The sequence below is a fragment of the Aedes albopictus genome, chromosome 1, assembly GCF_035046485.1.
Source record: "Aedes albopictus strain Foshan chromosome 1, AalbF5, whole genome shotgun sequence".
Classification (NCBI taxonomy): domain Eukaryota; kingdom Metazoa; phylum Arthropoda; class Insecta; order Diptera; family Culicidae; genus Aedes; species Aedes albopictus.
Genome location: NC_085136.1, coordinates 268,852,341 through 268,877,376, shown reverse-complemented (window position 1 = coordinate 268,877,376; position 25,036 = coordinate 268,852,341). Strand labels below are relative to the sequence as shown.

Sequence of the window (25,036 nt, the reverse complement as noted above, 5' to 3'; positions counted from 1 at the left end):
GACGCTCCTTCCAGGTTGTCCTTCGAGGTTGTCGATTCGCCAATCTGCAGCCCAATGGCCTCAGAAATGGACTCTTCAAATGGGATTTTTAGTTTCAATGGGATTTCATAACTGTTTCCGTGTATCTCAGGCACGGCCCATAAACTGCATAAACTTATTGTTGGTCATCTCTAATGTTCCCTGTGCGTTCATGATAGTACTAATGAACCCACCATATGTTAATTTATGATGCCTTCAATTGCTATTGCTCCTCCCTAATTTATCGATTCCGATTACGGTAATTTATTTGCCCAGATAGCAAACAGTCAAACCAAACGATAAGGAAAATCCCCCAACGCAACGGTGCAATTTATTTATTTGTAGAGTGGCTAAATGTATGGAGCTTCTGCTAATACTTCTATTAGAAATGTGTGGAAAATATATTGAATGTCTGCATCCCACAAACACCCACACGTTTGTCTGGTCGCAAGGCAATAACGTCAAATCGAACAAAGCGGCTTGCAAGCGGTTTTCGGTTCTCGTACATTATAATCTTATCATACCAATATGATTAATCACCTAAAATGGGTTATCAAAGGTTGACTATACTACATGTAATCAATAGAAACAACTCTCCTTAATTAGTCTACTGTTGCTACAATAATGCGTCATATATTCAGCATTCTTTTCTCTTTCCATCTTTATTTCAGTATACGCGCGTGCATGCAGTACTAGAACAACCCGAACGAAAAATGCATCATCCGTCGTCCACCGAAGCAATGCCGCTGAGTGACCACTACCACCACCACTACTAAGATGGAGAATCGCCTCGATGACCGATGTGCCACTCTATTGCTTCAACTCAGCGCCGCCGGAGACGACGGTGACTACTCACAACAACAACAACCAGCCGAATTCAGTACAGCGGCAGCGGCAGCATCTCACCATCAACCACTGCTATTGCTTCCCACCATCACAACGAAGCTGTCGAAATTTCTGACGGACCTTGTCAGTGTGGGGGGATCGGGGGGAGGCGCGGTGCCCAGCAGTGTCAATTTCAGTGCATTGTTATCGCTCAACTTTAGCACCAGTGGCGGCAATAGCTCTATTGGACTGAGTGCAACCACAACAACAACAACGGCCGTGGCGGTGGCGTTTGACGATCACCAACACCAATCGCGGAACCACTCGTCCACCGATGGAAGGTTCAACTGCGACGGTCGCAACCTGGCGGAACTGGCAACGAGTGCGTTCGGTAGTGCAACCGGCGGCGGAGGTGGGATCGCGAGTGACGATGGGTTCGGTCCGAAATTGGAAGTTTCGAAAACGATGGACGCGATCGGTGGTGGCGTTGGTGGCGGAACGGTCGGGATCGGTATCGGGGACGGGGCGGCCACGCAGCTGCTGATTGCCAACTGGCAGGACTGTGTCGTTGTGATATTATTTTGCTTACTGATCGTAGTGACTGTGATCGGCAACACGCTAGTGATCTTATCGGTGATTACCACCCGGCGGCTGCGGACCGTGACAAACTGCTTCGTGATGAGCCTGGCCGTAGCCGATTGGTTGGTCGGGATCTTCGTGATGCCCCCGGCTGTTGCGGTCCATCTATTGGGTAAGTGTTATTAATGTCGGCATTAATATGTTAGTGATTACTAAATAACGGGCCACCTGCCGCCCTTAAGAAGATTTTGTGCGGCCCGCGAACGAATTTTGGAATGTTCTGGAATGTGGCCCTCTGATAGGTTTCATAATGGTAATATACATACAAATGAATAAGAATGAATATTAATTTCTGAACTGTATATTCAAGGAGAACAGAGTATTTTTCTACGCCGCCGCCGCCAGTTAAGTTGACTCGGCGCGCCGCTATTAATAATTTTCCACGCCGTGTTTTAGAACTGTTTCGGGATTCGCTTAGGAATTTCCCTTGGGATTGCTTCTGGGATTCTTCAGGAATTCCTCCAGGGATTTCTGCTATAGGGATGCCAACAGGAGTTCCTTCGTGAATTCTTCTTGGAATTTCTTCAGGATTTCTCCAAGAATTCCTTCAGTGATTTCTTCAGTTCTTTCTTCTGTAAATTCTTCAGAAACTTCTCTTGGGATTCGCTTTGTATTCTTTCTATGATTTCTCCAAGAATAACTCTTAAAATTCCTCCGCGATTTCTAGAATTCTTCCAAATTCTTCAGGAAGTCTAAAAATAAAATTGGGTTAAATACTTGTTAAAAGGAACATACGAAACTCGGTTTTATTTTTACTTATAGGCATTCCACTAACAAGCCCAGGTTCATCATCATCCTCCGGGAATTCTAACAAAGATTCCTCCAGAAGTTCTTCTAGAGAGTCCTCCAGAAATTCCTACAGGCATTCCTCCAGAAATATCTACAGGGGTTCCCCAAAGATTTTTCCAGGGACTCCTCTTGGGATTTCTCAAGTGAATCTTCAATAAATTCCTCCAGGGATTTCTCTAGGTATTTCTCTTGGAATTCCTCCAGGAATTATCCAGAAATTCCACCGGGATTTCTCCAAGAATTACTCTAGAGATTCTACCAAGAATTTCTGCAGCGATTTCTTCAGGAATTCCTATACAGAATCCTCCAGGGATTCCTACAGGCATGTCTCCAAGCATTCTTCTAGGAATTCCTTCAGGAGTTCCTCTAGGGAATCCTTTAGATAGAGGTTGCGCTAAGGATTCCTCCAGGAATACCTCCAGACATTCCTCTAGAAGTTCCTCCAAGAATTACTCCAGGGATTTCTATATGGATTCCTCCAGGGATTTCTCTAGCCTTGCCCCCAGGTATTCCACCAGGAAATTCTCTAGGAATTCAGTGACTCCCCCAAGAATTTTTCCGATAATTTATCGAGGAATTACCCTAGGAATTCCTTCAGAAATCTCTCCAGGAATTGATCAAGGAATTCTTCCAGGAACTCTTCCAGAAATGTCTACACCAATTTCTGAAGAAATTCCTCCAGAAATTTCTACAGCATTTTCTCTAGGAATTTCTGCAAGAAATTCTCCAGGGATTCTTTCACAAATTTTCCCAGGATTTCGTCCAGAAACCCCCCGCAAGAATTCTTTCAGGGATCTGGATCTCCAAGATTTCCTCCAGAGATTCCTCCAGGAATTTCATCAGGGATTCCTCCGGAATTTCATCCGGACATTCCTTTAGAAATTTTTACATACGTATTTCTCCAGAAGTTCCTCCAAGAGTTTCCCTAGGAATCCAGCGATTTCTTCAGGGATTTCTCCAGGAATTTCTCTGCGGAAGTCCAAGAATTTCTCCTTGCTTCAGGGATTCCTTCAGGGATTTTATCAAGAACTTTTTCAGGAATCCCTCCAGAACTTCCTCAAAGGATTCTTCTAGAAATTTCTCTATTAGTTCATCCTTAGATTTATTTAGTAATTTTCCCAGGGATTCCGCTTGAAATTTCTTCACGGAATCTTCCACGAATTCCGTTAAGGATTTCCAAGAATTTCTCGAGAAATACCTCCAGGAATTCCCCAGAACATTCTCCCAATGATTCCTCCAAGAACTGCTTCAGGGATTCATTCAGAAATTCCTCCGAGTATTCCTCCAGGAATTCATTCAAAAATGCCTCAGAGGATTTCTTCAGGAATTTATCCAGTAAATTTTCCAAGAAATTTTACAGGAATTCCTCTAGAAATTCTTATGAATATCTCCGAGAATTTATTGAGGAATTCCGCCAGGGATCCCTCCAGAAATTTCTCCAGTAATTTAACGAAAGCCTAATTCAGAAATTTCCCCAGGGATTCCTCTTGGAATTTCTCTAGGGAATCTTCCAGGAATTTCTTTAGGGGTTTCTAGAAATTTCTCCTTGCTTCAGTGAGTTTTTCAAGAATTCTTCCATGAATCCCCCCAGAAATTCCTCCAAGGATTCCTCTAGAAATTTTTCTAGGAATTCATCGTAAGATTTATTCAGAAATTTCCCGAGTGATTCATCCCAGAATTTCTTTTGGAAATCTGTAACCAGTGGGTTACACCTTAATCGTCATAAGCCCAAAACATGAATTAATCAAATGATTGAATTATATAAATATTTTTCTTTTCCCTTTCAAACATGATATTTCATAAAATAAGCTAATTGCTAATCCCTCGATGACTCATCTCATAATAAGCGTACGATGGCGCGGTCGAGCATTGGGGTACGTTCGCAAAATCATTTGTTGCATAAAATCTTTTCTCATGCTTGACTTTGGTGAGATGAGACATCAAGGAAGAAGGATGATCGCTTTATACACTATACTACAAAAAAACAATCATAATAAAAAAAAAACAGGGTGAACCTTTCTTCGATTGAATGAATTCAAAAATATTTTGTAAATCATACTAAAACTTCACAGAAATTAAATGTTTTGAAAATTGTAAAAAGAGGATGATGGATAGCCCACATAAATGTCTTTTAATTTCTGTAATTAGATAGACATACTAATCAAAGACGCGCCACGATCATCCTTACAAAAGTAACCAATCTAGCTAGGTAAATTAGAAATAACCGTCAAAACGAATCTTTCGAGCTGCCCGACGATATGTGGAGTTACGTAACGTGTACCCATGGAAAACTTGGCGTCTGCGAAGTGTGCGTTTTGGACGGATATGCATACGGAGAAATACTGGGAGAGTGGTCTGGACAGATGTTAGTGGGAGAGCCGTGGATATAAAAGCGATTTCCCGCTAGGGAATCGGCCTCTATTCCATTTTGGAAAACCCACCAGTAAGTTCGGCTCGCGGATATATTCGAGTGATTTGACCAAAAGTTACATCGGGTATTATACTGTGCGTGATCGTGAAGTAGTGCGCCAATTTGCTACTTGTCCACGGTGGAGGTGAAAAGTTTGACCGAGTGGTGTCTTTTAAGATTTAGTGCCGTATTTTTCACCGGAAGGGTCCGGAAAAGTTAGAGGTGATAAGTACTCGCACCGGCCCGAACCGTGAACAACTTTCCCTCTGTGTTAAATCCACTCGGCCGCACAAGTGAGAAAATCTGGTGGTGACTCGAATATCGACTGTTCGTCAACATACAGTCCCGTGAAGCCAGTGAGAATCATCTGCGGATGAGAAGGCTTCGTGAACGAAGCATCGGACGTAAACTTTGAAGGACCCACCGCTCATCCACGAAGTATCGACCACGTGGCCCAAGGTTCGGTGAATCGTCGCTGTCCGGCCTACCCCTACCACACCGACAAGGCCTGAAGACTTCGGTGGCTCTCCTCTAGCACATCTATCCTTGCGATCGGCGTATCGCACGACCAGGTACGTGAGTTCCCCATCTTTCATCTCGTGGATTACTCTCCCACGAACAAGCGGATCGTCAGTCTGGGCCCAGCCATCGTCGTCGAAGGCGCCCATCCATCCAACGGCCGCAACGTGTGATGCTAGCCAACGATTTCTTTTTTTTTGTATGATTAAGAACAAATTGAAACCTAAAACCCACCCCGAATGATCCTATTTTTCAATGTAATGTGTGCACTCAAAATTTTCTCTTTTTAATAAATTACTTTTGGTGAAATCACACAGACAGCATTTGTGAGGCTTACGACGATCAGGTAAGTGTCTAATCATCGTTACCTTCCCCGGTTTGCCGTGAGATTCTCGAGCTAGCGGATTTATATGGAAAGCGATATATCGCAAGAACAGCAGTAGGATATTTTAATTGATTTTAGCGAACCGTTTGTTTCAAATCTTCCTAAAATTTCTTTAGGGATTCTCAAGAACTCCTTCAAATATGCTTTCGGAAATTTCTCAGGGATTCCTCCAGAAATTCTCCCGTGAATTCCTCCTGGGATGCCTCCAAGGATTTTTGCAGAGATTCCTCCAAGGATTCCTCCCGGAATTCTTTCAGAAATGCCTCCAAAGTTTTCTCCAGGAATTTATCCAGAAATTTCTCTAGGGATTCCTCCCAGGAATTCTTCCAGGGATTGCTCTAGGAAATTATCCAAGATTTTCTCCAGGGATTTCTCCAGGAAATTGTACAAGTAGTCCTTCAACATTTTCTCCAGGAACTCCTCCACGATTTCCTTCTTATATGTTGGTGCTTTTTTCTAGAAATTCCTCTTGGGATCTCTTAACCTTCCAGGACTGCGCTCTCGCTGTATACGACGAGCGAGGATTTTTGATGATGTTGTACTTTTTACAACAGCGCGCGTGCTGAAGGGTTAAAAAAAGAAAAATAATCAGAAGTTCCTTTAGAAAATTCAGAAATCTTTCTATCATCTATTCCTAGGATGCACCCAATATGTGTTATATGTGTTGTCCGTTGTCAAATGTTTGTAATGTACAGTCTGTAGAGGCCGCAAGGTCAAAGACGGTGTGATTGTCTATTTAAAAAAAAAAAAATAAATTCTTCAGCATTACCTGAAGATTTTGAGGAACGGCTAAAATATAAACGACTCATAAGAAAGTGATCATTCTTCATAAATAATTCCAAAAGTGCCAGTGAAGAAACAGGGGTGTAAGCAGTCATAAATTACAAAAGTTCCATAAACAAATTAAAAAATGCATAAATAAATCAAATGTTTCCATGAGTAATTGATTTTTGAGCAATTAAAAAAGTCAAAAATGCAATGAATAAATCAACTGTTGCAATAAAAAAAGCCATTTTTTTCCACCAAATAACTTCGAATTTTCCATAAATAAATCCGATTTTTCCATAATAAATTAGAAAATTCAAAATAAAAATATATCGAAAAAGCAATAAATAATTTAAAAAGTGCAATAAATGAAAAAATAAATTATCAATAAATGTCAAAAAACGAGCGATAAACGTAAATGCATTTTGAGCCAAAAAAAAATACATAGACCATGCGGCGAAGCCGCATAGAGGATTGAGGAACTGAGGCGGCAGAGGGCAACTGCATCGTTTCGGTTCTAGGCAAACCACAGATCCAAGAATTTGCCCGGTATAATGCAAACATAGATATTATCCCTCTTTTAGGTCCGACGAGCGATAGCGAGTTCGGACAGCAAGCGATTGCTCGGTAAATTGCAATCATAGTTAGGCAGGCTTTTCAGTCGTTACAGTCATATAAATGCAATTCAGCTTTTCACTGCCTCATACTTTCCTGCATTTGTTTTTCATGGGTAATTTAGTCATTTTTTATTGCATTTTTTGACTTTTTTATTGCTTTTTCGATATTTTTTTATTGTGAATTTTCTAATTTATTATGGAAAAATCGGATTTATTTATGAAAAATTCGAAGTTATTTGGTGGGAAAAATGGCTTTTTTTATTGCAACAGTTGATTTATTCATTGCATTTTTGACTTTTTTAATTGCTCGAAAATCAATAATTTATGGAAACTTTTGATTTATTTATGCATTTCTTTATTTGTTTATGGAACTTTTGTAATTTATTACTGCTTACACCCCTGTTTCTTCACTGGGACTTTTCGAATTATTTATGGGAAATTTTGTATTTATTATGGAACGTTTAATTGTCTGCCTTTGAGGAACTCTTCCAGCGATTAGTATTGGAATTCTTTAAGATAATTTTAGAGGAACGCAGTTTTTATCTCCAAAAAATCTTCTAGGAACTCATTCACGGATTTTATCAGGAATCCATCCAAGAATACCCTCTGAAATTCCTTCAGAAATGCCCCTGTGTTTCTTTCAGAAATATTTCCTGATATTATTTTTTTTTACCATAAACCATTGATTTTTTCAGGAACTTCTCCAGAGATTCCTCTATGAGTTTTAAAGGTGTTCCTTTAGAAAGCCCTATGAAAAATGCACGCATTTGGTACACAGCGTGAGCGTGGCGTTGTTGCTGGTAGCCAAAGACGCGACTGCTCGAGGGTTAAGGATTCTTCTAAAAATTGTGTCAAAAGACTCCTTCACAAATACCCCCGGGAATGCCACAAGGGTTTCCTCCAACGATTGTTTTTGGACTTATTCTAGGATTTCTTCAGGATTTTTATCAGAGTTCTCCATCCGAATTTTGTGTAAGGATTCCTCCGAAAATTTCTCTTGGAATTTCTCCAAGAAGATTCCTAAAATTCCTTCAGGAATCACTCCAGCAGTTTATTCACATATTTCATCAGGAAGTCTTACAATAAGTTTTCCAGGGATTCTTTTATATACTTCAAATATGAGTCACGGCATCGGCAGCGCAGGTTTTGGTTGAGATGTAGTCACTGTGAGTTCTAACATAATAGAAGCGTTTTTGGACATTTCTGCATGGAATCCTTCAGAAATTCAACTAGTAAAGACTCTTTTAGAATTCTCCCAGCGTTTCTCCCCGGAATTTCTGTAGGAAATGCATCACGAATTTATCTTGGAATTCCTACATAAATTCCTCCAGACATTCATTTTTGAATACATTCCAGCGATATTGTCCAGGATTTCCTAAAACTGCACTATTTGAGAGTTCTCCTGAAATACCTCCCAAAAAAAAATATTGAAGAGCTTCTCCTGGTATTCTTACTGGGATACTTCGAGGGTTTCCTCCAGTAATTGTTCCAAGGCTTTCACAAGAATACCTACAAGAATTCCAAGGATCCTTCCGTATAAAGTATATGCAGTATGTGAGTATAGAAACTGTCTTTCTGGAAATTTCGGTATTTACATATCTTTTGGAAGATTTTTATGGCAATTTACGTATGATATTCTTGGAGGATTTCCGTCGATATTCTTGATTACTTCTGTACAATTCCATTGGCAGATTCCCGTCAAAACACCAGTTGGCCTACTAATAAGTAAGTAGAAATTCTTCTAGAGATTCCTCAGAGAATTCCTGCGGTGAGATAGGTATAGTATCTACCCGTGTACAAAATTTCAAGTCAATTGATTCAAAATTGACTGAGTTATGGTGGAAAACAGACAAATTTAGAAGCCACCGCCCAAGTGGCTCGATACCCTACGAATAAGTTCAAAATTCCAGCTGGAAACAAATCTTTTCGTGCCAGCTGTTTACAACACACGGCTTTATCCGTTAGTAAACCATTCGCACCCGTTTCTAATTGATAAACTTTCTATCTGGTAACCGACCGGCTTACTGAAGTGTGTACATCGCATACCTAACAAACAATTCCCATTTTCAAATTCACTTTCCAAGCGGGGGTAGTCGGAAAGTTTATTGCATAAGTTACCGGACTGCTCCTGGATCACCTATCCAAGCTGTTACCCTCCTAAAAAAACAGCTATTTGTTTTACGCTTTACGAGAGCGAGAGCTGCGCCACCATACCTGGTTTATATTTATCGTTGAACTTTTCTTACAAAAATAATGCTTCACAAAAAATGTATGCAGAACAAGTTTTTGCATTTAAGCTTTTTTTTGGCAATCGTGAGTATATTCGCAAATCCTTATCCAATCGTATCTCTCTGTACCTCTCATAATCAATAAAGTTGAGCATCTCATTTATAGCCGGAAACTGATTCGGCTTCGAGCTCTCCATCATCTTAAAAAAGGAAGCGATTGGAAAACACTTCCCGGCTGCATCCCTCGGTTTTCCTAACACCGCCGCCGGTTTTTCATTTCAACGAATATAGGTGGGTCGTCGACACCGTCTTTCAAAGAGATCATAACCAAGTGGAATAATTTTTCACCTCCGGCTATTTTCAATTTTCTTAAAAGCTTCCAATCTTAGCTTTGTTAGTCATACTGCTCGCAGAAGAGGCAAAGTTTGATAGTTTTTCAATTATCATGAAGGCACTTTGCAGATGAAAACGGGTTTCAAAAATGACGTTGTAGGACGAAACGGATGAATGTATGCATGGCTGTGTTCATCACTGTTTTTCAATTTGTAATGCAAAAAATATCTTCTCAAACGTGCGCCAAATTATGTTCTTGGCAAAATCTGTTGATATTCACCTAGACAACAATGAACGCAGATGGTTTAGTCTTTTCGATCATCGTTTATCAAAATCTCTCCATTGCATCGGTTCAGTTACTCTTCATGCTCAATACCGTGTGATTCGTGTGAAGTAGCGCACCGATGACTATCTTCTATCGTAATACATTTCTTCACCTGAATCATCACCTGGTTGATGAAAGGTTATCTAGGTGGTGCCTGTGAGCTACTGTTCTTCATTGTGATGGGTTTCAACAAAGTGCCAGATTGCACAGCTGGTGCCAATACAGACTTGGTGCTTAACCGGTGAAGATTGCAAGTGGGAGAAAATTTCCAATCACATCATTTTCAGTAGAGAGACTTTGCCATCTCGTGTCACGTGTGAAACCACGTCTACAGAGTTGAGATGAATTAGATTTTTATGTAACGAATTGATTTGGTCGAACTTTCCTAATTGCTATTATGTCAGGCAACTCTCATAGGCTGATATAAGCTCCATCCAACAACATACCGTTGATATTTTTGATGTGGTGATTCATCAGCCGGCTGCAGAAGCAAGTTAACATCAAATGAGGAAATGAATTGAAAATTATACCTATTTCATAAAAAAAACTAATTTAACTAAGATTTAAAAAAAAGTATTCAGAAATTCTTAATTTCTGATTGTTCTAGATTTTTGCTGGAGATCTAAAGATCTAAAGAAATACGTGAAAGAAAATCACCGGAGGGATTTGAGAAAGAACCTACGTGGAAATTTCTAATGATGTTTATGGATTGTTTTCTAGAGGCATAATTAGAAAAGAATCAATACTGACCTATTAAGTAATTTCTTTAGAAAACTCTGCAGACATTCCGAATTTCTTTTGTGAAATTTTCTAGATTGCAGAGGAATCTTTAGAGGTATTTCTAAAGCACTTATAGCTCTTTCTATTGAAATAACTACAAGATTTTGAGAAAGAATCCATGAAGAAATCCCTTTAGGAATCTCTGGAAGAACTGAGGAAAAATATGGAAGGTTTTATCAGGAAATCTTTGAGAAAACCTGTGGTGAAATCTGTAGTGGAAATTCTATAGATATACAGGGTGTTAGGTTCGTGAGTGCAAACTTTTTAAAGGGTGATAGAGGACCATAAATGGTGAAAAAAATTGTTCTACGCATATGGTCAAATCAAAACCATTACGTTGTTATTGAACTTCCCATGTTTTTGACTCTAATTGCCTTAACTGGCTATAATTTGGGAATGGTCAGACTTATCGCAGTTTTTTTGCCCTTATTCGAAAGATTATTGAATTTTCTATCAAATGGCATCTTTGAATCGATTGGTTAAGTTTAATAACTAAGTTTTCTAGAGCAAATAACTCAAAAGTAATGTGTTTTTGTCAATTATCTTTGAATAATGCGTAATAAATTAAAATTCTTTCTTAAACAAAATTGTGGCCCCTGATCCATTCTACAATTCGTTCTTTGACACCAAACTTCGATTTAAATGTGCGGCACAGTGCGCAAAAAAGTGCTTTCCTTCACAGTTGCAAATTTATGACCTGAAATGCGATGTTTAAATCGAAATTGCAAGAAAACGATAAGAGATAGAAGTTTGATGTAAAAGAAAGAATTGTAGAATGAAACAGGAACCACAACTTTGCCGAAGAAGAAATTTTAATTTATTACGCATTTTTCAAAGATAATTGGCAAAATCAAATTAAAACACACTACTTTTGTTCTATTTGCTCTAGAACACTAACTAAACCAATCGATTCAAAAATGCCATTTGATAGAAAATTCAATAATCTTTCGAATAAGGGTTAAAAAACTGCGATAAGTTTTACCATTTTTAAATTATAGCCAGTTAAGGCAATTAGAGTCGAAAACATGGGAAGTTCAATAACTACGTAACGGATGAGATTTGACCATATGCGTAGAATAATTTTTTATCACCATTTTTGATCCTCTATCACCCTTTCAAACGTTTGTACTCACGAACCTAACACCCTGTATATAAACGAATTTCTAAACAAAATTCTTGGAGGAATTTTTGAATAATTTCGGAAAAAAAAATGTGAAGCAACTCATGGAAGATTTCCTAAAAAATATCTTTAGGTAATTTCTGAAGGAATTTCTAAAAGAATTTCTGAAAGCATTTTCAGATGGGTTCCGGTAAACTTTCTATGTGATCGACATTTATAAGGAATTCATGGAAGTTTTTCTTATGGAGTACCAACATGGAATGGAATTAGGATGATTAAGGCTAATTCCTGGAAACTTACTAGAAGCCTCCCTGAATGAGTTTCTGAAGCAAGTGTTCCAGTTTCATTGGAAGAATTGCTGAAAAAACCTATGGTAGCTTTCAAAATGGAATCCTCTCTGGAAGAATTTTTAAAGGGTTCCTTGGATGCATTTTTGAAGAAATCAATGAAAAAATGGCTGAAGCAATCCTTGCAAGATTTTGTTGAAAAACTCTTTGAGACATTTCCAAAGGAATCATTTGTGGATTTTATGTAGTCACTGGAAGATTTCCTAAGAATACTTCCAAATGAATCCTAGGCGAGTTTTTCGTTATCATTCTTGGGTCAATGTTAGGAAAAATCCTTGGAATCCAGAGGAATTTCCTTGTTGAATATCCAAAAGAGTCCCTGGAGAAAGTTCTTAAAACAATCTAAGCAGGATTATCTAAAAAAAGCTCTTTCTGAAATTTATAAATCAATTCCTTTAGAATATTTCCGAAAAAAAGACTTTTTTTATTCATGAAAGAATTTCATAGGGGAGGAATTTTCTTGTATACATTGTCGAAGACATACCTGGAGAGATTTTCTGGAAAAATAAAAGGAAGAATTTCTGAAAAATGTTCAAAAGGAATTACTAAAAAATTGTCTAGAGATATTTTTGGTGGAATTTCTGAAAGAATCCCCAGAGAAATTTCTGGACAACTCAAGTAAAAATTTCTTAAACCATCCATGCAGGAATCTTCTTCGAAATGAATCTCTGAAAACGTTTTACAAATGCATCCTAAGGAGATATTTTAAGGAAAAAAAGCGAGGAAGAGTTCTTTAAGAAATTTTGTCAAAATTTTAGAATATTTGGACGATATTGAGAATAAACAGTGTGAAAAATTCTGAAGCATTCTTTAAAGAATTATCGAAATCAGTCTCTGGAAAGTTCTGCATAAATTTGTTGCGTTATCTCAGGTATTTTTAATTGTATTTTTGAAGTAGTTATTAAAGCAATCCTTTTGAAGATTTTTTGAAGAACTTCAGAGCAATTTCTGAAAAAATCTTCGAAGGATTTTCTGAAGAAATCCCTGAAGAAGTTTCCGTAGAAGAATTCAGATAAATGTCTACCCTGGAGAACTTTCTAAAACAGGAATAGAAGAGCTACTAAAGAAATCCCCGAACAGATTTCTGATGAAATCCCAGAGAGAGAGAGAAAACACCCATAGATTTTTTTTTGCATGTTAGGGTGGCAAAAAATGGACTAAAATTGCAGAAGCGATTTTCTGATATTTGGTCAAGTTTTCAAAACCATAAAAAAGATTCGAATGTTGATGTTGTTCGGATAACGAACCGAAAATGTCATGTTAGATTAACGTAATTACGCACAAATGTGTCGAAAAATTGATAAATTGAGATGGAAAATTGCAAAAAAAAATCCACGTGGTTCTGGTGGGATTTGAACCCACGTCTCCCCAATTTGCTAGAGAGGGTATGTTAACCAACTTAGCCGCAGAACTGGTAAAAATTCTGCGGAGTCGAGAGCCAAGTTACAAGATCAGCTGCGATACCATCCATACCAGCTGCTTTGTTGGTTTTCAGCTGGTGATAGCATCCTTCATTTCCTCCAGCGTGGGCGTTGGATCTTTTTCGTCCTCTACTGCACTGACGTAGTCGTCTCCTCCGTTGCTTTGGCCTCCCGTGCCTACATTCTCTACACCATTCAGGTGATCATCGAAGTGCTTTTTCCATTTTTCATTCAACTCACGTCCATCCGTCAGGAGTCTTAAATATTTATCCCAGCAGATTTCGGTTCGTGGTGTGTAGCGGTTGCGGGATGAACTTAGCTTCTGGTAGAACTTTCATATTACTTAGGAATGAAGAAGGTGTTACGACTCCAGCTATAAACCATCTGCTAATCATAACTTTACAATAAACAGTCTTCAGAAGCCCCTACTTAATTGAATATTCAATTTTCACTGAGCAAATCCAACTTATTCACAATTTTTGAGCAATTCAATAGTATAATTGTCTTTTCATCAAGTTTCTCACTATGATCCAACTTTGACACTGAATGACGGATGGCGTCACAGATATTAGACGTTAGCCTCGGTTGTCATCATAGCTGTCTGTCTCGACGACGCTTTGTAAACGCGACGCTAGTCTCCTTGCTTGTGGCATAACAGGGTTGCCAGCTTGCCGATTCCTGCGCCGTTACTCCCTCTCGGGTATGGTCCGGAGTCTTCGGGACTCCTCCTGATGGTCAAGCAGCGCCAATCATGGCACCTGCCTCAGAAAAGTCTGGTTCCCAAACTTCATTGAAGTGATGTCTGTCTTCGTTGTTGGGAGGGAATCGCACGTATGATTCGTCCTCATTCCCATCCGTTTCGTTCCGTTGGCTCCACGACCATTACCAGATCCCCTACTATAAGCGGCCGAGTTTTATCAAACCATTTCGGTTTCTGACGGATCACTGGCAGATCTTTTGTCAACCACCGCTTCCACAAAACGTCCAGCTAGCGATGAATCAGCTTCCAGGATCTTCCCAGAACTTTTCGGCGGATCAGTACATTGATGCTACTCCTCACCCCGGACGAGCTCAATAACTAAACCTTATTGAACGTAAGCGTCTTTGCCTCCACGATTTTGATTGGAACATACGTCAGAGGCCTTGAAGGCCTGAACTATTTTCCGCCTCCTCGACCAGTGTTTGCACCCAGAAGCTTTCCTTCTGAGTACGCGTCAGCGATTGCGACCATAACCAAATGTACCTAGCGTTCCCATGCTCCGCCCATATGACGTGCTCCCAGCGGAATGAAGTTCCATTTCGCGTCGGTGATGATGAACGTTGCGGACAGTCTCTAGCTTGTCTGATGCTGCAGTTCAGCTCCATGAAAATTTGTGCCGTTGTTGTCTCTGAAGAATTCGGCGTGTGATTCCCGCTCGTGACGAACAAATCAAGGGACACAAGAAATGCGCTACTCAGTTAATAGCATATAGGCAACTCCTAGATGGCTGGCGCGCACCGTTAGGCACGTGAACAGCGATATCCATCGTTTAACGGTGCATCTTCCCAGTTTCACCACCAGCCAGCGGCCCGAAGTAGTCCACCCCTGTTTAGGTGAAGGCTCGTTCATGGTGAGCCAGATGCACAGCTGGCTATACTCACGCAACAATCTATACTCGTCTAGAATCTACATAAGCCGGTAGATGGAGCACTGTTTCCCGATGCCCTCCTGGCCAGTTTCGTTCGGCGTCTTGTTAGAGAGTACAGCGATGTCATCTGGATAGGACTCGCGCTGCACTATCTTGAAAATCGTAATCTCTGCTGCTCAAAGTACAGCTTGCTGACGTTGTTCTGCGTATTTCGTCTGCGAGTTGTGTACAAATCGGAGAGTGCAGGCTGACTCTCGTAGTAGCCGTTCTCAGGAGGAAAAATGATGAGTCGCTCACGAGCTTGTTCGAACAATGATGCAGTATGATTGATACACGTACCTCCTCTGAAGTAGCGGTCACCAGCTCTTTGGTATGAGGCCATCCAGTCTATGGAAGACGTAAAAACTTGGGATCATGGAACTACTTACTTTTGGGACCAAGTATAAGTTGTTAGCCCATTCATCATCTAGATTGGACTTCGACAGCATCTCCAATCCCTTGTCATGCTGTGCTCCAGAATATTGCTTACTCTAAAGAACACGAACTGCCAGTAGTTCCTAACGTCTAACATGATCCAGACCAAGACTGTTCTGGAATCCGTCCACAACACCATCTTTAAAACAGGAATTACGTGCTTTTCCCGGATGAACTTCGACCAACGTACGCTCAAGACGCACCCTTGTTGTTCCAGCCTGGGAGTCGGTAATGGCTTCAGCGGAGAAACTTTTCGATTTGACAGAAATCAAGCAATACTGCTACAGATCAGCTTCTGTGTAGAGGACCAGGTATCAGGTATCAGTAGGTCGGCTCTAGAGGCACGTTCTCATCCATTTGGGAAATTTGTGCCATCGCCATGAACACGAGCCTATTCATCATTTACCTGACGGAGAAGGGAAGGAAAAAGGATAGGACATGGGAAAAGACAGGTAAGGGAATAGGATCGTCATACTCGCAAAAGCGTACCACAATGGGTTCACATAGCGTCCTGAAAAGGACACTATAATAACGCATAAACGTACCACAATGGGTTCAAACAGCGCCCTGAGAAGGGCACTGTGATAACGCATAAAGCGTAAAGAGAGCCTATAGCTCTTAACCACAGCGGGTCAAGAACAACAGAACGTCAGAAGATTCAGGTTTCTGAAGTCAGTTTCACTTAAGTGTTTCCCGAGTACTCGGAAACGCAATTGCGCAAAAACTGGACAGTTACATATTAAATGATACGAAGTTCCATAATCGCATTCACAGCTATCACAGGCAAGTGAATCAGCTTGCTGAATATTCGCCATGTGATAACTGAGTCGGCAGTGGCCAGTCAATGCTTTGATCAGCATGCTGCAATTCTGCTTTGACAGATTTGTTAGATACTTTGCCACCCCTAGAGATGGCTCAGTACAATACAATTTTGTTTGACGACATGACTCCAAACTATTCCAGTATTGTTTGTGCTGAGTGGCAGCCCAGTTGTCAATCTGAAGCTTCACCCAACACTTGGATACCGGAATAGCTGGCTCAGGGCCAATGAAGTCATGTGATGCTCCAGTGCGAGCTAACTCATCAGCCAATTCATTTCCAGCGACGGAAGAATGGCCAGGTACCCATACAAGGTGAACAGCGTTTGCTGAATTCAGTTCCTCGATTTGAGTTCGACAAGCGATCACTATCTTCGACCTGGAGTTGGCCAAAGCAAGTGCTTTAATAGCAGCCTGGCTATCTGAACAGAAGTATATTACTTTGCCCATTACGTGCTGCTGAAGTGCTGATTGCACTCCGCACATAAGAGCAAAGATTTCGGCCTGAAAAACGGTGCAGTGTCTACCAAGTGAATAAGAATGATGCAGCCTTAGCTCACGAGAATAAACACCAGCACCTGCTCGACCTTCGAGAAGGGAGCCATCAGTGTAACATACGATGCCGTCTGAAATACTTCTCTCCAGATAACCAGATGTCCACTCTTCCCGGGAAGGGAATTTCGTGGAAAATATCCTATATAGGAAATTACAAGCAATTGTAAGATCACTTGGAACAAGGACAATTTTGTCCCAATTCACCGAAAGTGGAAACAACGAGGTGTGTGTTGAACGGTGGTTCACAGGAGTTTCCTCTATTAAACCGAGTAGCCGTAACAGGTAAGTGCACCAAAGTGCTTCTTGTTTGAGATGAATGTGTAGTGGGGCAACGTCAAAGAGCACTTCGAGCGCTGCCGTAGGAGTTGAAGAGAACGCTCCAGACATCGCCATTAAGCACATCCTTTGGAGATGGCCTAATTTTGATTGGACCGTTCTCACTTCACCCTTTTGCCAATAGTTGTGTAAATCCATTTGATATATTTGGGTTTTAGACCCCAAGTTGTACCAAAGGTTCGCCGGCATTGCCCGAAGCCATACAAGCTTTCTTGATTCTGAACTCAACACTAGGTGTCCAGGAAAGCTTAGAATCAAGAATGACTTCAACGTACTTTACCTGTTCAGTCACATTGATTTCAGAATCTAAGAGACGTAAAGGTCGAACACCATTACGGTTTCGCTTTTTCGTGAAAAGAACAATAGATGTTTACTTAGATTTACCGAAAGGCCATATTGGCGACCCCAACCCTCAACTACCTGAAGAGCGTTTTGCATCAGGTCGAAAAGAGAGCTGATGCACATACCGACTAACAATGTTAGGTAGTCGTCGGCAAAACTATAAGTAGGGAAACCGCTATTATTGAGTTGTTTCAATAGCGTATCTTAAACTATTTAAACTAATTAATAACATCTTCATAATCCCGCCCTTATTCAGCCTCAAGTATGAGATTGAAGAAGGGCAGCTGATTGCTCGAAGGAACACAAGGTCTACTGCGCTATTGCTCCGGTTAGCAAAGTAAGGGCAAATACTGTGGAGAATGCCCTGGTACTCCACAGGTTCCGTTTGTGATTAGGTTTTTATAAGACCCCCCTAACCATTCATTATTAGGCACGGTAAGCGTAAAGCCGCATAAAACGTGGAATTAGGGGTCACCTGATTAGTGGACTCCTACCACTGGAACTGGTGGTCCGTAATGCTATTCTTAACCAGTTGAACGTACCGCTACCGACACTACACAGCTACCCAACTAACAAGTGCAAGTCACAAACAAGAAAGCTTGCTGAATAGTTGCTTGATAATGGTTATGATAGCTGAACTAAAATTATGCTCTACACATTACTGTTTAAATGATTTTTCAATTGAAAGAGTAGTCAATGTTCGACTTTCCTATAAACAATGATAAATTCGGTATAAACAATGATAAATTAAAACACTTTTTAAAAGTTTAACAAGAAATTTATTCGACAAGCATTGATTCCTTTACAAAAGAGTTTTACAAAACATTTGTCTGCACCTTATTAAGCTGATGTATCGATAAGTATATGTTCCTGAACAATATGCCTTTCACTTGTCAAATAAACGGCTTCAACCCGTCATAGTTTGGCTCGGAACTTTGTTCGGATAATGGGATAAATCATGGCTAAAACTGTTTAGACAACCAAGTTATTGAAGAACCAATATTTTAAACAAATCACATTACATAAAATAGAATAGAATTATGTTGCTCAACATAGAGTGCCAAGAGACGTAATCAACGTAAAAATGAGGCATTTATTTATTATTATTAGTCTATAACAATATACTCGTACCTTGTTTTTGTATTCCGCAGCATTTCGATTGTACGGGACGCTTCGATCGATGCATTTGACATTTCAGTGCTGACGTGTTTATTGAATATTTTTCCCACAGTCACCTAACCTAACCACCGCTACATTTGTTTGTACAGTTTGAAGCTGAGAAAAACGCACTAAGATTGAAAAGAACACAAAATTTGTTTGCTGGAGATCTTAGGGGTCATCTTAGTATTTTGAAAAGTTTTAAAATCAATACTCTAGTTACACATGAGGACTGGATGGAGAGGCAGTATAACTTTGAGCGACTATTCGATGTGACTTTTCCGAATCGTGTTGAATGGGAATCAGGGGGGCCTAATATTCGTTCAGGTTCAGTTAGTTTCTTTACAGATGGCTCCAAAATGGGTGACAATGTTGGAGCTGGTGTCAGTGGCCCTGGAACTAGTTTATCAATATCTATGGGCAGATGGCCAACTGTATTTCAAGCAGAAATACAGGCGATTATTGAATGTGCCTATAATTGTTCAAAACGTAACTATAGAAATGCAAACATATGTATCTTTTCTGATAGTCAAGCTGCATTAAAAGCGTTAAAATCTTTTACGTGTACTTCTAAATTAGTTTGGGAATGCATTCAATTACTACAGAAGGTATCTAAAAAATGTTCAGTAAACTTTTTCTGGGTACCTGGGCACTGTGGAATTGAAGGTAATGAAAAAGCAGACTGTTTAGCAAGACTTGGGTCATCAACTTCTTTCCTAGGTCCAGAGCCATTTTGTGGGGCCGCAGAATGTACCTTCAAAATGGAATTAAAGAACTGGGAAAAGAAGATGATTGATGATACCTGGCAAAAAACGACAGCAGCACGACAATCGAAACGATTTATAGTACCTAACAAAATTATAACTCAAAAACTTCTTAGCCTGTCAAAAAAAGACTTGAATACTTTTTGTGGCCTTATAACAGGGCACTGTGCAAGTAAATACCATTTGAAACAACTATGTATACTCGAAGATGATACCTGTCGTTTCTGTAATAGGGACAAGGAGGATTCTGAACATTTGTTATGTACCTGTGAAGCACTTTTCCAACAAAGATGCAAATTTTTCGATAAAGGGTTTTACAAAACCATCAGATGTATGGATGACTTCTCCTAGCAAGGTAATACATTTCATTCGATCTGTTATACCGTACTGGGATAATGCCTACAGTCAGCAAGTGGAAATCACTCAAACTCATAGTGATATGACACACTGATATGGGCAAAAGCATTAAAACGGGGCCGTCCACAATAGATCAAAAAACTGGTCGCAGTGGAAAATGTACCCAACAGGAAAAAAAAAACCTAACCAAACAACATTCAGAAGTCGACCCATTTCAAGTATCCCTAAACATCCCTATGCACTATTTGTTAAACATAATATCAAGATTCCATGACAAAAACATAAATAAAATAAATTGCTTAACGGATCTTCGACTGAGTATGAGCAGATTACCTTGTGAATGCACCATGTCCAAGACCATACCGCACCACATATTGCCATACATTTATAAAGATCGATATTTAATAATATAAATAAAAACACTCATTTCGCAATTAATACGTCTGGAAACAATTTCTTCAATACGGACCAACACTTTTTGGCCGCATTCGATACAAGTTTTCTCACCGTGCGATAAAAATACTGACAGCGAAATCAGAATGGAAAACACGTGTTTTGGGCTGAACAGCAGTTGAAGTATAAGACGTGCTGTGCTAATTCACCACTGCTGAACACAAGTTCAGGAGTGATCATTATTGAGTCATGGGAAGATGATGTTTTGCTTTGGGTGCTGTAAATCGCCATCTCTAGGATGGCGCAGATAGGAAGGCATGCGGCTGGCAATCGATAGGTCTCGAGTTCTAATCCGGATTAAGGTAATTTTATATGTAATTCTTATTTCATAATAGGTGTTCTTAACATGAGAGCGAATAATTACTCTCGCGCGAATTCAACATTTTTACATTTTATTTATTTTCAATCATTTTTGCCAAAGCTTAATAAAAGCTTTCCTGTATATTTATAAAACGCTTTTAACAACAAAAAATTAAGTTGGTGCACAACATGATGCTTTACAACTTCTTCAAATTTGTGTGAACAAAACCCGAACATAAGTTGTAAGTGAAAATAATTCAAATGTTATACAACATTATGCTGAATTATTTCGTCATAATGGTGCCTGTTAAATGAGTGATTGTTAGTTGGGTATCTAGGCTGATCGGGAAAAGAAGTTAATATTGGTGATCAACTTCATACGGGCCCGAAAAGCCAGTTTCCGCTTCTATTTGTAACGTTCCACGTTCTGTCGGATCCCTTGCTGCAGCATTACCGCCCGCGCTGCGTTCTTATCTTTTAAAACCATTCTGCACTCTTCGTCGAAATTCGTTCCGTAGATTCCTTTCCACGTATCCGATGGTGCTCTCGGCTGCGTGTCGTTGACGACTGCTTTCACTGTACTCCAGAAGTCACCTAGAGGGGCCTCATCGAGCTCGCCCTCGCCCTCGCCCTCGCCCTCGCCCTGGCAACGCGGCCTCGAGATTCCGCGCGTATGCTGAGGCGACATCCGGTTGTTTCAGTCGCTCAAGGTTTTTCCGTGGCGGTCGCCGGTACCGTACATTGTTGATGACGGAGAGCTTTGGGCGCAGTTTGGCTATCATAAAATGGCGGCACGATAGGTCCTGACGTCGATAATGTCAGCCGCCTGTCAATCAGAACGTCAGCAGAAACTCTGCTCGATGAATATGTGTTGAAGGTTTGGAAGAACTTCCCAGTGACGAGCATTGGGACATTCGAATGACTTGAAACTAAATGGCCTCAAATCCTGCTCCCCGAGGTCCATCAAACATCATCTTGACATATATTGGTAAACAACGGCATCCATCACTCTCGAAACAATTGAATTGTAATCTGCAGAAAGACACTAACTACCCACCCGTATCACTCACGAGAGTGATTCCATACACCATGGGGAACAGAATGACGTAAACCTTTAAATTGGCCATAAACAATGACCATCAAGAGTGTGCCATAAAGCTCGTGAGCCCCGTTAGTCTTATATGACAGTGCAGTGGTTCGGTCAGTTGGTTGGGTCGGTCAAGTACCGGGCGAACAAAAAAAAAAACTGGGACTGCAGGCAGCTCATTTATTTCCTTTTTATATTGCACCCATTTCCGTGTTGGTTTGCTTTTGTTGTTGTTGCAGGCACTGTTTACAATAAGTTTGTTTTTTCTCTTTTCACAGGATCGTGGCCGCTCGGATGGATACTGTGTGATATATGGATCTCATTAGATGTTCTACTGTGTACGGCGTCAATACTTAGCTTATGTGCAATTAGTATAGATAGGTAAGTCATGTGTGCCTGTAGTGTCTGTTGTAGTACCTGCTGTGGTGCTTCCTTTCTGGCTTCAATAGTTTTCTCTTGTAAGGGAAAATTTTTTTTTTTTTTTATCTGTATTAACGAGATTTTTAGCCCTAGGCTAGTTCATCTCGGGACCCACGCTTTACTTCCCTTCCGAAGGAAGAACCCACATTTTGTGAGTTTGTCGGGAGTGGGATTCGATCCCAGGTCCTCGGCGTGATAGTCAAGTATTCTAACCATCACACCAGGTCCGCTCCTTGTAAGGGAAAACTGGAGAGTGTGCGCCACTACAAAGAGCGTGCATGCATGCCGGTGTCAGGTCGAGCGTTCAGTAGTAGGTTAAGGTGACCAAAGTTGTTTTGTTTTAATGTGGTAGAGCAGAAATTTACTTCGTCATATGCGCTAATTCCCGTCACATCAGATGGAAAACAGTCAATCATTGCAGATATTCCGACTTACCTTTACCAATACCTCATTAGATGGAAGCAAAAAGATGTAGGCTATCGATAATCAGCCTCTTTAGCTCTGGAAATCGAATAATTACGCATAGTTTTACGTTTCAATTCCACTCTATTAAGGACTTTACTCGATTTGCATTTGCCGAAGGTACTTCACGTAAAACTTCTCCAATAACAAACCTTCACAAAAAATATATCTGGCAACCCTGTTTCCGTCGATCCTTCGCGCAATCTAGCGAACAGACAAGATCGTATATGTTTGTTGGTTTGAAAAATGTTTTCCTTTTTTGTTCTGCTTTGGAAAACACATTTAATTATAACGGGAAAGAAAATATCGCCGATGCTCGGTGTAGGTATTCATTGCTGCTCGGCTCTGCTCTGCTCTGCTCTACGCTCTGCAGCCCCAGTGCAGTACGGTTACAATTTTTCACGCCACCATGCTTTTTCATGGACCAGTTAGTAGTGGGAATAAAAAGCGACCTGATGATGCAGCCGCAATGATGGGTTTTACCATCGGGAATCGCTTTAGGTGTTGCCTGTTGTAGGGATTTTTTTTTTCGCTCTTCTGTAATGGACCCATCGTTCGATTTTAATTGCAAACAATCCAGTTTAATGATGTATCGATTGCGTCAAGCGGAACAACATCGCGTTTAATTGAGCGTAAACAGAGTGTAACCTTTGGAGGGCTCTGTGGGATAACTTGTTGCAATACATAGTAGGGACCATGTAGGCGTAATGGTAAACGTGCGGGTATTCAGCAAAACCATACTGACGGTCAAGTGCTCGATTCTCAATCGGCTCAGAATATTGTTGTTACGATAGTATTCTAAGTTCCCAGGACATAGGTTCCAGTCCAACGCTTGCTTGCAGATTTCGTTTCCACCCCTGAGTAGATCACACTGCTGAACGCTGACTACAAGAAACTCTCTAAAATTTTATGCCACCGTCTATCACCGGTTGCAAGAGAGTTCGTGGGACAATATCAGGTTGGATTGATGTGCTGCAGAAATACCGCGAATACAACGTACCCACGCATCACTTGTTCATCAATTTTAAATCGGCGTATTATACAATCGATTAAGACCAGCTATGGCAGATCATGCACGAAAACAAATTTTCGGATGAACTGATGCGATTGATCAAGGCGACGATGGATCGAGTGATGTGCGTAGTTCGAGTATCAGGGATACTCTCGAGTCTCTTCGAATCTCGTAGAAGGTTACGGCAAGGTGATGGTCTTTCGTGCTTGCTGTTCAGCAATGCTTTAGAGGGTGTAATAAGGAGAGCAGGGATAAGGAGTGGGACGATTTCCACGAAGTCCGTTCAGCTGCTTGGTTTCGCTGATGGTATTGATGTTATGGCTCGCAAATTGGAGACGATGGCGGAAACGTACATCCGACTAAAGAATGAAGACAGGCGAATTGGATTAGTCATTAATGTGTCAAAGACATAGTACATTTTGGCAAAGGGCTCTAGGGAGGAATTACTGCGCTCAACTTAAACAGAACACATGGTAACGTCGTTTGAAATTGAACCCAATCTCTTCGGTGCTATCGGACCACAAAACTAAACTTCTAGCCTTCTAGAGAACACTATAGTTTTTGCATACACTCTCCATCATCAGGCATCTAGGTATCTTGCATCGACCCATGCATTGATTCCGGATGAAAATGTAATCACAAAGAGCATGCAGCTAAGAGAAAAACCCAGATAGTCACGTATTATGCGGCGTGCATTAGCATTGCTCAATGCCGATTCGCTGGCAGGGAGAATCGGTTGAAAACGCGTCGCTAGTGTTTAACTACTCACCTCATACATCTCCCTGATAAAAGGAGTTTTTAGGTAGAAATGTGTACTAATATGTATAAAAAACAAGTTGAGAATCGATTCTGTGCCATAGAGCGATCTTATGAAATTCATAGGGTCATAAGCTATTTGACTGAGTGAATTTGAAGTCTGAAGTTCATAATGGACAAATTAGAACGGCAAAAATGTATAGATCTGGTGAGACTCGAACCTATGACTCCCCATTCGCTTTATAGTGTGCGTTAACAAACTGACCTACGCTCTTCTACACAGATTTCCATCTTCTTTGTAGTGTCGAAACTGTTGCCTATCAGATAAGAAGTCATCCTCGTCGGTCTTCAGGGTGTGCGTGTTATCCCGATGTCCCCTACCGGATGCACAGGAGCTCCAAATCAGATAGATTTTTTTCGCTCTTATTTAAGATGAGATGGTTTGTTGCTAGCACATATCATTCTTGCTGTTCCTTCCGAGAAGGAACGAATCAGAAGCAAATGGGACTATTTGCTCAGCGCATGAACGTATGCTTCCGAGCGAGCTCGGAAACATTGATGATGATTTGGTGATTATATTTGAGATTTAGATC

General features: G+C 40.5%; 1 protein-coding gene across 1 annotated transcript in view; it reads left to right on the top strand.

The window, feature by feature from the left end:
* The window catches only part of LOC109429337 (tyramine receptor 1), a 297,991-nt gene that overhangs the window by 164,647 nt on the left and 108,308 nt on the right, over window positions 1-25,036 (top strand). The window contains exons 3-4 of the mRNA XM_062846744.1: window positions 690-1,594; window positions 22,072-22,174. Coding sequence (XP_062702728.1) covers window positions 796-1,594; window positions 22,072-22,174 — 902 coding nt within the window. The 5' untranslated portion in view covers window positions 690-795. The remainder of the gene's footprint in view (window positions 1-689; window positions 1,595-22,071; window positions 22,175-25,036) is intronic.